Consider the following 11,416-nt stretch of genomic DNA (forward strand, 5'->3'; position numbering starts at 1 on the left):
CACCACTAGATATGCGCGTGCGAGCGAGGAAGGTGAAGGAAACACGGATGTGTGAGTCTGATTCGCATGAAGGTGTCCATGGTGAGCGTTGTCACGGTTGTGCACAGAAGGAAGTTGGGAGGAGGATTGGAGGAGCATGGAGGACCTGGAGAGTCGGGAGTTGGAGGGGAGACTCAGGTCGCTTGCGACACCGAAGATGAGCGTTTCGGTGTATGCCGAACCTCGATCCTCCTCCTCCTCCTCCTCCTCACACGACGACCGTCAAAATTCGACACCCGTTTCCTGCGACACTATACCCAAGCTACAACTGAGACCACGCCGGACCATGCCACATCTACCGAGTCTGTATCCCATGCAATGTTTGAATGGTGGTCACACCGCTGGCTTCGTCAGCTACTGCCGCTACTACTACTAGACTCCAGCAACGTAGCTTTACTTCGAGCGGGTTGAAAGGACGGCAAATGTCGAGTCTGGAGCACAATGTGTTCGCTTCTACCATAAGGTCTTGGTACGAGAACATGCATTTACTATTCTACAGACACGCAACTGCTTTCGTCTATGCTCAGTACCTCAGCCCCTGCGACCCGACCTGCTCGCCCGCTGCGACAGCGAGGCTTTGTGCGAGTGCTTGGGCCATCGCACCACTGTCCGACGTGACGTTGATCTATCGCTCGTTGCGTGAGCCCTCTGCGGGAGATGATGCTAGGCAGACAAGCATGCAACGCACCATGTCGAAGCCCTCTTCGGCGCGTTTTGCGGATTGGGAGCCGGAGGTGCAGTAGATCGCGCTGAGAGAGCAGAGGTAAGTCCTGGCCCTCCATGTGACCTCGACAACGTACCATTTCTTCCCCTTCGCGTGCGCCTTGCGCAATATCTCCTGGATGATCACCTCCATATCCGGGTGTGGATCCGGCGACGGCGGCGGGTAGCCGTGCGCCAGGGATAGGTCGTAGGGCCCGATGAATACGCCATCTGCATCACCTCAGTGATTGTGATTCAAGCGTTCATACACGAGAATGCTCACCCAGACCATCCACGGAGAGAATCTCGTCTAGGTTCTTCACTGCATCAACGGTCTCGACCTGGGTCATGACTATAACGCCGTCATTCGCCGTCGCAAGGTAGTCCGCCACAGATATGCCCCATGCCGTCTGCGTGAAGGGACTGCCGAAGCCACGGATACCCTTAGGCGGGAACCGGGCTGCTGCGACCACAGACGTCGCCTGCGCCGCTGTCGACACCTATTCCAGAGAACATGAACACAGGCAGCACGCGCGAGTACTCGAGACGTACCATCGGCACCAAGACGCCCCTTGCCCCCGCATCCAGCACATACTTGATCTGCCACCCCGCACTCCCATCCGCACACGCCCCCGTGGCCGGGATGCGCACTATCGTGCTCGGCGCGTCCTTCCCCAGCCCAGAGATCGCTACGATGCTCTCAGCCGCCCCCGGCTGGAGCGACGTCATCCCGTGCTCGCAATCGATGAGCAGCCACGAGAGGTGCGGGGACGCGGTCGCGGCGACCCGCGCGTTGAACGCCCCGGGGAGGGTCAGCCATGCGCCGAACGCGGGCTTGGACGTGCGGAACGCTTCGAGCAGGCGGTGGGTGGACATCGTCGTCGTTCAAGTTGTAGATTGGGAGGGTGGGCACTCACATCCGATATATAGCGCACTTTGTTAGGGTTTCGGCGTCGAGGAACCGGGACGTGGAGAAGGGCTTGAAGCGGTGGCCATGAGACGAGGTACGAGAGGCAGATGACCCCGAAGGCTCTCCGTTGCGTCCTCCGGATGGATTTGCCGCATCAGGGCGACCATCGAAGTCCATCCGGCCCACTCTCGGATGACGCGGCCCGCTGCTCCTAACCTCCATTGGCTGAGTGTCGATCCCAACTTTCCCGGCTCACGGACTGGATCAATGCGCACATCTGTTTCGGTGAGTGTATCTGGCTGTTCAGGCGTTCACACCGATGCACTTGGACTTCCACTTAGCGCGCGCACTCGTGCGCTGGAGCGCTCAACGGCCTTACACCAGCTTAGCTCCGTATAGGCAAGGATCCTCGCTCAAGTTGAGTGTCATACGCGGACGTACATCGCACAGTGGCATGCGTGTACTCAAGGTTGACAACGCTGAGAGCTTGAGATCCGTAACACCATGCCTCTTTTGTTGCCTAACAAGAGGTAATGTTCACGTCGGTTATGGCGTAGACACAGCATGGCTGGATTACTATGGCAATGCACTATGTCTAGAGCTCACGGTGGTCCTGCTGCCCACTGACGTTCCGCTGTGCCTAAAATACTGCGAGCTTCGATTCAGACGGAACCCTGTGCTCTTATCAGTGCCTGACATTGACAACACCGTGACATAGACCCGCGCCGACTGTATGTGCCAGCTTACGCGCTGGTGCTACTAGTAGTGGCAGTGGATGTCGCTCAGCATTGGTATCCCGCCGGTCAGTGCTGTGGCTCCGAGTATTTGTCTCGTCGGTTTGAAGTTCAAATCTAGATTCTCGATGTCTATATCGCTTGGTTCTGATCTCCATTGAGTTGCTGACTCATCGTATGCTGTAGATCGTGGAGCAAGGCTCAGAGCGAGAGTAGGTGTGCTCTGGACTGGGATGGACACAATCTCCGACGTAGAACACTGCGGTTAAGCCCATCGCGTTGCAATCACAGCCTCGACAGCATTGACTGAATGGTTCGTCGGCTACTACTCGTTGACCCAGGCTGCTGCTGCGATAGTCGACGCTCCGTGAGACCTTTCCCAATTAGGAGTGCATCATCAATTGCGTAGCCACGCGGTTATTACCGCCCTTGCACAGAACAAGACAGAACACTGCGGCGCAGGTCAGTCAAGGCCTGTCGACAGAGGTTAGCGAACCCCAGCTTCATTTACGTTGACAGATTGCCGCCTCGCGAGGGCTTTAATAGGGGGACCTCTCCAGAGACACTGAACAACAACATCTCCTCTTTCCCGTGCCTGGCAGATTCAAGTTGAATGGCTAGTACCAACTACGCAATCACAGCGCTCACGTCGTTTGCCACCGCCGCTCTTGCATATGCCCTATGGAAAGTAGCGAAGATTATCGCTGGGCCATACCGATCAAGCATACGCAACCTTCGCGGTCCACCGAGCGTCAGTTGGATCCGCGGCAGTCTTCGCGACATACAAGCGGAAAATGCGCACGTCTTGTTCGAAGACTGGCCCCGTGAACATGGGCCGACCTACACGTTCCAAAACTGGTTGAACGTGAGTGGCGATTACCAGCGCTCTTATTTCAGTTGACACGTTCCTGACCATCGTTACAGTCATATGCACTGTTCACGAAAGACCCGAAGGCAGTGACCCATATCCTCAACCATGGGCAGATATATGCGAAGGGACAGATGGACGCGTTCTTCCTCGGCAAGATCTTTGGACATGGTGAGTAACCAATACGTCGCTTGTGTAGATTTGCGGCTTAAGCATCGTAGGACTGCTCACTGTGGACGGTAAGCGTATTCTAACGTGTTCCACCTTTTGTCGGAAACCTCATCCACACCAGGTGATCAACATCGGCAGCAGGTAAGGAAAGCCCAGTCTCGTGTGCTGGGTCTTCTGTTTACCGACCTTTAACTAGAGGCGCATCATGGTATCAGTCTAGTTCGTTTCGAGTTCGTAAGGTCCTTGCTCAGCCATCGAGTAGAACCCCGCATTTGGTCCCGCTCAAGTTCGAGAGCTTGCGGATATCTTCGTGGAGAAAGCACAACAGGTAACTATGGCCTCAATCCCGCATGCCCGTCGCTCACACGTCACGATTACTTCAGCTTCGAGACGTCTGGAATGAGCAGATAGCAAAGTCTGAGGCATCAGCTCCTATCGAGGTCACTTCTGGATTGAGCAAGGCGACTCTGGATGTCATTGGTCTCGCAGGTCGGTTCTGCATCATATAGCCATGCTCCTGACGGTTGTGATTGACTCGAGTATAGGTTTCAACTACGCGTTCAACGCGCTCGATCCCAGTGGCAAACCGAACGAGCTGAACGAGGCTTTCACGTCTATGTTTCAGATGCTCAATGACAGCTCGAGTATCAACTGGCTGCTCATGCTCAAGTATGCACTACCCATTCTGCGGATCTTCGTGAGTCCCTTCTGCTGAGTGGGTATGCCATGTATCCATAACATCTAACATATGATGCGCAGCCTGATCAGTTCGGCCGGGAGACAGCCGCCGCTCAGGCGGTCACCCGGCGTGTTGGGATGAAGCTCATCCAAGAGAAGAAGGCGGAGGTCCTCAAGGCAGCGTCTGGCGGGGCAGACTCTGGTAACGCCTTGCGGAGCCGCGACCTCCTCACATTGCTCATCAAAGCGAACATGAGCTTGGACGTCCCGGAGAACCGCAGACTCACCGATGAGGACGTGCTTGCTCGTGAGTGAACCGTTCCTCACCTCCCCGCCTCCGTTCCGGTACATAGCTGACGATATACACAGAGGTGCCCACGTAGGTGGACTTGGTGAACCTTGTAGGAGCGGGACTGCTCACTGCGAGTTAGGTTCCTCATCGCTGGGCACGAGACCACGAGCTTTGGTACCGCCTTCTGCCTGTGGGCCCTCGCGCAAGCTCAAGACGCTCAGCAGAAGCTCCGCGAGGAGCTCCTCAGCGTAGAAACGGACAGGCCTACCATGGAGGAGCTCAATGCGCTTCCGTACCTCGATGCGGTCGTACGCGAGACACTTCGTGTGCACGCTCCCGTGCGGGCTACGGGCAGGAGGTCTACGCAGGATGACATACTCCCGTTGAGCGAGCCTGTGACTGACAGGAATGGGCGCGTCCACCACCAAATAAAGTGCGCTCGGACTGATATGGACGACTTGGATGGTGTAGGCTGACCCTCCTCGTTTTTCAGGATCGACGCGGGAACGGACGTCACGATCCCTATCCAGGCTATGAATGTGTCAACGACGATATGGGGTGAGGATGCTGCTGAGTTCAAGTAAGTTGCACGCCACAAACTTCAACCCGCACCTCGTAACGATGCGTGGTCCAGACCGGAGCGATGGGAGAAGCCATCTGAGGCGATCCAGGCGATCCCGGGAGTCTGGGGCAACATGATGACGTTCCTCGGCGGCTCGCACGCATGCATTGGGTATCGCTTCGCATTGGTGGAGTAAGCAACTTTCCTAGACGTCTCACAGCGTACCCTCCCACTCACACCGTCAATATAGGATGAAGGCCTTGCTGTTCGTGCTCGTACGCGCGTTCGTCTTTGAGTTGGCGCTCCCAGCAGATCAGATCATCAAGCAGAGCGCCGTCGTTCAGCGACCGTACATCAAGGGCAAGGTCGAACAGGGCGCTCAGCTCCCTCTGCTGGTGAAGCCGTACCAGCGTAGGTAGCTCGTTGTTTGCTCTTTGCTCGGAATGTGTCAATTTATTCGCCTGCCGCCGCTGGCGGACACTGCGACACGCCGCAAGCAGTGCGATGTAAGTGGCATTGTGCAGTACGTGTTCCCCCGACGTCATGCGCATCGAGGAAGCGAAGGAACAGATCTAGAGTCGCAGAGCTCAAGACTGTCAGCCACGGGCTTGGACCCCGAGACTACGGTCACCAACCCCGACCCTGTAAGTCTTCCAAGTTCCACCAGCACAAATTTCCTGCTCGCTGCGCACCAGGCGGACAGCCTTACATATGTATGCGGAGCGGGCCAGCTAGCATAAACAACACCTCCCTTGATCCCTCGGAGTGGTTTACGGAGCCAGCGCCACCGGAGTCCGAGGCACGTCTGCCCCGCCGGGTCGGCGCGCCTTTCACAGGCATTCTCGGCACTTTCACCATTGATGAGCAACTTGAACTCGTCTACCAGGATCGCGATAATGACACACTATAACGCCGTGGTTTGTCCAGGGCTTTTCTCATGCAATTGCAGACCCCTAATGCACCTGCACTACACTGTAAGCACACACGAAACGCGGCCAGCCACACTTGCCAGAGCCGCGCACCAGCGCCAGCGGCGGGCCGCCGCCGCCGATTGGCCAAAGGCGCTCCGACACCCCTGTTTGGGAAAAACGTCGGCCTAGCTCTAGCCCTTCGTCATACGTAGCACAAGGGCGCGGTACACTCGACCGTCCACACCCCGGACGTCGACAGTGTCGTGCCTCTCGGGCTATTGTTTCGGCGGCTTGGAGGCGGCTCGACCGATGAGCGGGAATGTCTAGGCCCTCCATGTGTTGCGAGTTGCATTTCGGGGTGCTTGCCGAGCTCGTTGCTCGTGCCCTCTGCGTTAGAGGTACACAGGGATGTGGACTCGGTCGAGCACCCTCCTTTTTTTCTTCTCGTAGCGTCGAGGGGTCGGAGCGTTCTGGGATATAAAGGGCCCCATGCATCGACTTTGTCTGCACCGAGCCCGCTCGTTCCCTCCCGTCGACTTCGTTGCTCAGTCCCTCGCGCCTCGCACCCGCGACATCACTCCTTCGTACCCACCTATCCCTCCAACATCGCCGACAATGGTCCACTTCGCTACCCTGGTCATCGCGCTCTGCGCCTTCTTCGCCTTCGTGGCTGCTTCGCCCGTGGCGAACCTCGAGACGCGCACCACCAACACCGGCACGGTAAGCTTCGACGTCAGCTGTGAGGAGGGGCATGGTGCTTACAGTGGCTTTGCAGGGTACGTGGTACGAGGTCGGGCTGGGTGCTTGCGGGTCCACCGACGCCGACTCGGACTACGTCGTCGCGATCTCGCACGACATCTACGGGAGCGGCGACAACTGCAACCAGGTTAGTCTGCCTCGCCGCCATAGTGGTTTTGAATGCAAGCTGATGAGTATTTTGTCAGTATATGCGCATCGAGAACACTGCCAACGGCCAGGTCGCGTACGGCCAGACTCGTGATAAGTGTATGGGCTGCGAGTCGACTGCCATCGGTGCGTACCACACACGTCTTTATGACGATTCCCTCGTCTGATTCATAACGCAGACATGAGCCCGTCGCTGTTCCAGGCCCTCGGTGCCTCCCTGGACGACGGTACCGTGACTGTCTCATGGAACTTCATGTCCAAGGACTACAGCCCGTGAGCATCGAGCTCCGCCGCCAAAATTCCACCATATTAGACATGTACTCGCGTCATTACCGACGAGCCGCTCCCCAGGTGGAAGCAACTCGTCACCTTGTCTGTAGCATAGAAAACAAAATGTAGCGTTTGCTTTCGACAGAACGACTGTCATACGAATTGACAGGCATGAACTCACTGGCGGACTGCACCGCATGAAAGCTACTAGTGCCTGTTTGAAGCGGGGGAGTCTCCCACAAAGCATCTGAGCGAACGTCGGCTGTCAGTACTTCAGTATCGGTTCATATTTGAGACGGAGTGCTTACTAGAACGCTCTCAGGCTGACCGCATATATGCGTTTTCCGGGCCTGCATGGAGAACGATGTACTAGTGCTCGGTCAGTAAAAGGATGACACCGACTCGGCGTCAGTTCTCGTCAAGTACAACGAGGATTCGGCGCAACTTTGTGAGTAAAGGCTAACTTAGCCGAATGAGATCGTATCATCTCTGACACAGCGAGGCACAATCAACTAGGACCGGTACTACTGCCGCTGACCTATTGTTCGGGCTGGCAGGTTGAGTTCTAACTTCTGGTAGAGCGGCATGAGAGCTGCTATATCAGCCTGGAAAGAGCCACGAATCTATCAGCATTGCTCTCCCAGCGTGTATGTATACGATCAGCCGTTCAACGCACTCGGGACCGTCCCTGGACCGGGTGTCATGCACGGCGACACTTCACGGCGTTGGACACGCATGGGGATATTCCTTGAATTACTAGTAGATGCCGCAGCGTCGGCTGATGTAGGACTCAAATAAATCAGCGTAGTCACGATGCAAGTCGTCGAAAGGTGAGGAGGACATCGAGGTCAGGGACACGAGGGCGGGATACGTAGCCACGTGCCAGTGGAGGTTGGAAAACCGCGCCACCGCCATCAAACCGCCCCCATCACTTTCTGAACGAGTTCGGAGTAGTATGATCATAACTGCGGCCTCGCGGAATGCTGCCAGCAGTATATGCAGAATCATACAAAGACGGGGGGATCATCAATATCAATCCGGTATAGGGCTATCATACAGGGCGTAAGGACATAGCAACAATAGTAGAGAGCAGTGATGCAGAGCGAATGAGAGCTTGGAAAGACAAAGCAAGAGAACGGTATGACGAGGAAATTTGTAGAGTCTATCTGTCCTAGGTGTGAGGACATGTCTTATCGACGGGCCGAGACCGCCTTCCTAAGGCTTCCAGATTTTCACGGTCTGAACACAACATGAATGAGATGGAGGGTTCCGAATGGCGAGACAGACGAGATGACGCACGTAATCCCAGCACCCCGAGGCGATGACACTGACTCGCCTTGGCGCTTGGGCCTGCCCATCCTTGCCATCGTTGGATGCAACTCCTCCCAAAGTCTGCCGGCCCCATGCTAAAGAGGATACGAATCGTTCGCCCGTCTCCATCTTACGCATGCAGCGTCCGGTCTTGAGATCCCATATCCGGATAGAACCGTCGTCCGCAGCAGATAGCAGATATTGTCCGTTCGGATGAAACACGAGACCATGCACCCAACCGTCGTGTCCAATCTACGAGAATAGTACGTTAGACACGCGTGTAGTATTATCCAGGGCCAAGATGAGGCGCACCAAGGTATGCAGGCATTGTCCTGTCCGCGCATCCCATATCTTGATTTTCTGATCCCGAGAAGCCGTCACTACAAATGCAACGGATGAAGCATCGTCTGAAGCGGCAGGTTCGGATTCAGTGACCTTCTACGTATGGTTAATCGTCTGCAGTGCTCGGCATGTTCAACGACATGATGGACACACCTTGAGCCCAATGAGCTCACGAATGGCTGATACCGCGTTTGCAGGCACAAATACAGCATTCTCAACCACATTATTATGACCTCTTAGTTCTGCCCTTGTTGTTCCAGTCGTCGTCTCAACGACGCGGGCAGTCTGCGCTCAGCCTCAGAGGTGATTGTGTGCCCTAGCCGAACGAAGAATATGCGCTTACGTGGTCCATGCAACTCGTCACAAGGAATTTCCCATCTGTGCTCGGCAATGCTGTCCTGATCCAATTCTCGTGAGGTCTCATGACCTTGACACAATGCCTGCGATGAATGGTTGTTAGGACAATCAGCAGAGAATTGGAAGGACGCATGTACACGTACGTAGTAGCAATTTCCCATATACGGACGCTTTGATCGCGACTGGCACTCACAATGCGATCATCACCTGGTAGGAACCGGACGGTAGAGATAGAGTGGTCGTGTCCTCTGAACGTAGCGATGTTCTTGTACTCGTTTTCCGCATCCCACAACTTGATGAAAAGGTCGTGCGAGCCGGACACTGGGCGTGGTGACGAAGACCTCATTAACAATGCGTGCGGTACGCCGCAGAGGCAATGCGACTCACCGAGATATTTCCCCTTGGAGTCATACTCGCAATCGCTAACACGCCTCGTATGCCCTTGAACTGTCCGTTCCAGTTCTCCACTCTCCCAATCCCATACCTTCATCGTGCTGTCATCACTTGCAGACACAAGAACAGAGTAGCGGGGATGGAATGTGACTGCGTTGACGTTGGCCCTATGTCCCGTGAGGACTACTTTAGGAGGTACGACTGTCGGGAGCCAGTCTGGGTTGCTTCGTTGATTGAGGCTTGCGGGGTTGGCAGCAATGTTCGCATTGTCTTGCAGCGCCTGAGCCAGTCGAGACTCCAGGTCGATGATCTGGCGTCACATATGTGAATAATTGACCAAGTGTATAGCCTTCGACGGTATTCACCTTCTTCTGTAGACGTATAACGCTCGTCCACTTTTTGACCAGAAGTCCACTCGTCTTCTGGTTTGTATCTATAAAATTATGGGACGGCGGTGTCGATGTGGCGCGCGTAACTCGCGTGGTTTTCGCGTACGCCCACGAGAAACGCACATGGAGCGCACATGGCGTCCACGTTCGCCGCGTGGCCTCAGCCACCTACCGGCCGGGCGCTCTCTCCTCCCCGGCGCCTGCGACCCCGCCCGAGTTCAGCGCGAAATGCAGGACAACTCAGTACCGGGAAATAGGACCTGTGAGTACTGAGGGATGATAAATTAGTCAGCACCGGGAAAACATAACATATCAGTAGTGGGAAAACAGGACACATCAGTACCGGGCAATAGGGAATATCAGTACCGGGAAATAATAGGATGAAACAGTGGTGATATTCAAAACATCAGATCATATTCAAGAAGACAATTGCTGAATGTGTACCACAGGCCAGGAAACATTCAATTAAAATGAAATTACAAGACTGAACATATTGTGAGCACCGGGAAATCAGTACCGGGCAATAGGATACCAGGACAATAGGGAATGTCACACCAGCACCGGGAAATAGTAAGAAATGTCAGATTATATTCGAGAAGACAAAGATATCACTGAACCACAGGCCGGGAAGCATGAAGACTAACACACAGCATTGAATGAACTAATGCTGCCAGGCCGTGGCGAAGCCATGGGCTGGCAATGCCCAAGCATATAACCTTCAAAGTAACACAAAGCACAGAATGAAAGAACCGCCGCCAGACCTGAGGCGAAGCCCAGGTCTGGCATTGCCTAAGCATGAAATCTTAAAAGTAACATGAAGCACAGAATAAAGAAATCACCTGCCATGGGCTGGCAATGCCCAAGCATATAACCTTCAAAGTAACACAAAGCACAGAATGAAAGAACTGCCGCCAGACCTGAGGCGAAGCCCAGGTCTGGCATTGCATAAGCATGAAATCTTAAAAGTTACATGAAGCACTGAATGAAGAAATTGCCCCGTAAACCCGTGGCGAAGCCACGGGTTTGCGATGCTCGTCTATAACATTATGGGACGACGGTGTCGATGTGGCGCGCGTAACTCGCGTGGCAAGCCACGAGAAACGCACATGGAGAGCACATGGCGTCCACGTTCGCCGCGTGGCCTCAGCCACCTACCGGCCGGGCGCTCTCTCCTCCCCGGCGCCTGCGACCCCCGCCCGAGCTGTCCCCGAGGCGGGATTTCCGCGCGAAATGCAGGACAACTCAGTACCGGGAAATAGGACCTGTGAGTACTGAAGGTAGTGGGAAAACAGGACACATCAGTACCGGGCAATAGGGAATATCAGTTACGGGAAATAATAGGATGAAACCGTAGTGATATTCAAAACATCAGATCATACTCAAGAAGACAATTGCTGGATGTGTACCACAGGCCGGGAAACATTCAATTAAAATGAAATTACAAGACTGAACATATTGTGAGCACCGGGAAATCAGTACCGGGCAATAGGATACCAGGACAATAGGGAATGTCACACCAGCACCGGGAAATAGTAAGAAATGTCAGATTATATTCGAGAAGACAAAGATATCACTGAACCA

General features: G+C 54.8%; 4 protein-coding genes across 4 annotated transcripts; 2 read left to right on the forward strand and 2 right to left on the reverse strand.

Moving 5' to 3' along the window:
• Nucleotides 1-562: 562 nt before the first annotated feature.
• Nucleotides 563-1,617, reverse strand: C8Q71DRAFT_709855 (Pyruvate/Phosphoenolpyruvate kinase-like domain-containing protein; the record flags this gene model as incomplete). The annotated part of the gene is made up of 5 exons (XM_047920709.1): nt 563-664; nt 728-788; nt 840-972; nt 1,025-1,241; nt 1,294-1,617. The coding sequence occupies 5 exons, from the start codon at nt 1,615-1,617 to the stop codon at nt 563-565; spliced, it is 837 nt and encodes a 278-aa protein (XP_047777620.1).
• Nucleotides 1,618-2,998: 1,381 nt separating this feature from the next.
• C8Q71DRAFT_858843 (cytochrome P450) lies at nt 2,999-5,375 on the forward strand (the record flags this gene model as incomplete). Its single annotated transcript, XM_047927565.1, has 14 exons — nt 2,999-3,250; nt 3,310-3,424; nt 3,475-3,492; nt 3,546-3,565; nt 3,621-3,632; nt 3,687-3,752; nt 3,808-3,913; nt 3,970-4,121; nt 4,184-4,409; nt 4,472-4,481; nt 4,534-4,827; nt 4,888-4,974; nt 5,029-5,148; nt 5,207-5,375. The coding sequence occupies 14 exons, from the start codon at nt 2,999-3,001 to the stop codon at nt 5,373-5,375; spliced, it is 1,647 nt and encodes a 548-aa protein (XP_047777621.1).
• Nucleotides 5,376-6,482: 1,107 nt separating this feature from the next.
• C8Q71DRAFT_797437 (RlpA-like double-psi beta-barrel-protein domain-containing protein-containing protein) lies at nt 6,483-7,050 on the forward strand (the record flags this gene model as incomplete). The annotated part of the gene is made up of 4 exons (XM_047925752.1): nt 6,483-6,587; nt 6,643-6,753; nt 6,812-6,899; nt 6,953-7,050. 4 exons carry the CDS (start codon nt 6,483-6,485, stop codon nt 7,048-7,050), a joined length of 402 nt encoding a protein of 133 aa, XP_047777622.1.
• An 887-nt stretch (nt 7,051-7,937) lies between these two features.
• On the reverse strand, nt 7,938-9,971 carry C8Q71DRAFT_848898 (dynein regulator; the record flags this gene model as incomplete). Its single annotated transcript, XM_047926688.1, has 9 exons — nt 7,938-8,282; nt 8,343-8,606; nt 8,667-8,792; nt 8,850-8,981; nt 9,040-9,136; nt 9,197-9,374; nt 9,441-9,756; nt 9,812-9,879; nt 9,959-9,971. 9 exons carry the CDS (start codon nt 9,969-9,971, stop codon nt 8,259-8,261), a joined length of 1,218 nt encoding a protein of 405 aa, XP_047777623.1. The 3' UTR covers nt 7,938-8,258.
• Nucleotides 9,972-11,416: the final 1,445 nt, after the last annotated feature.

This window comes from Rhodofomes roseus, assembly GCF_022264815.1.
Source record: "Rhodofomes roseus strain CIRM-BRFM 1785 chromosome Unknown C8Q71scaffold_13, whole genome shotgun sequence".
Classification (NCBI taxonomy): Eukaryota; Fungi; Basidiomycota; class Agaricomycetes; order Polyporales; family Fomitopsidaceae; genus Rhodofomes; species Rhodofomes roseus.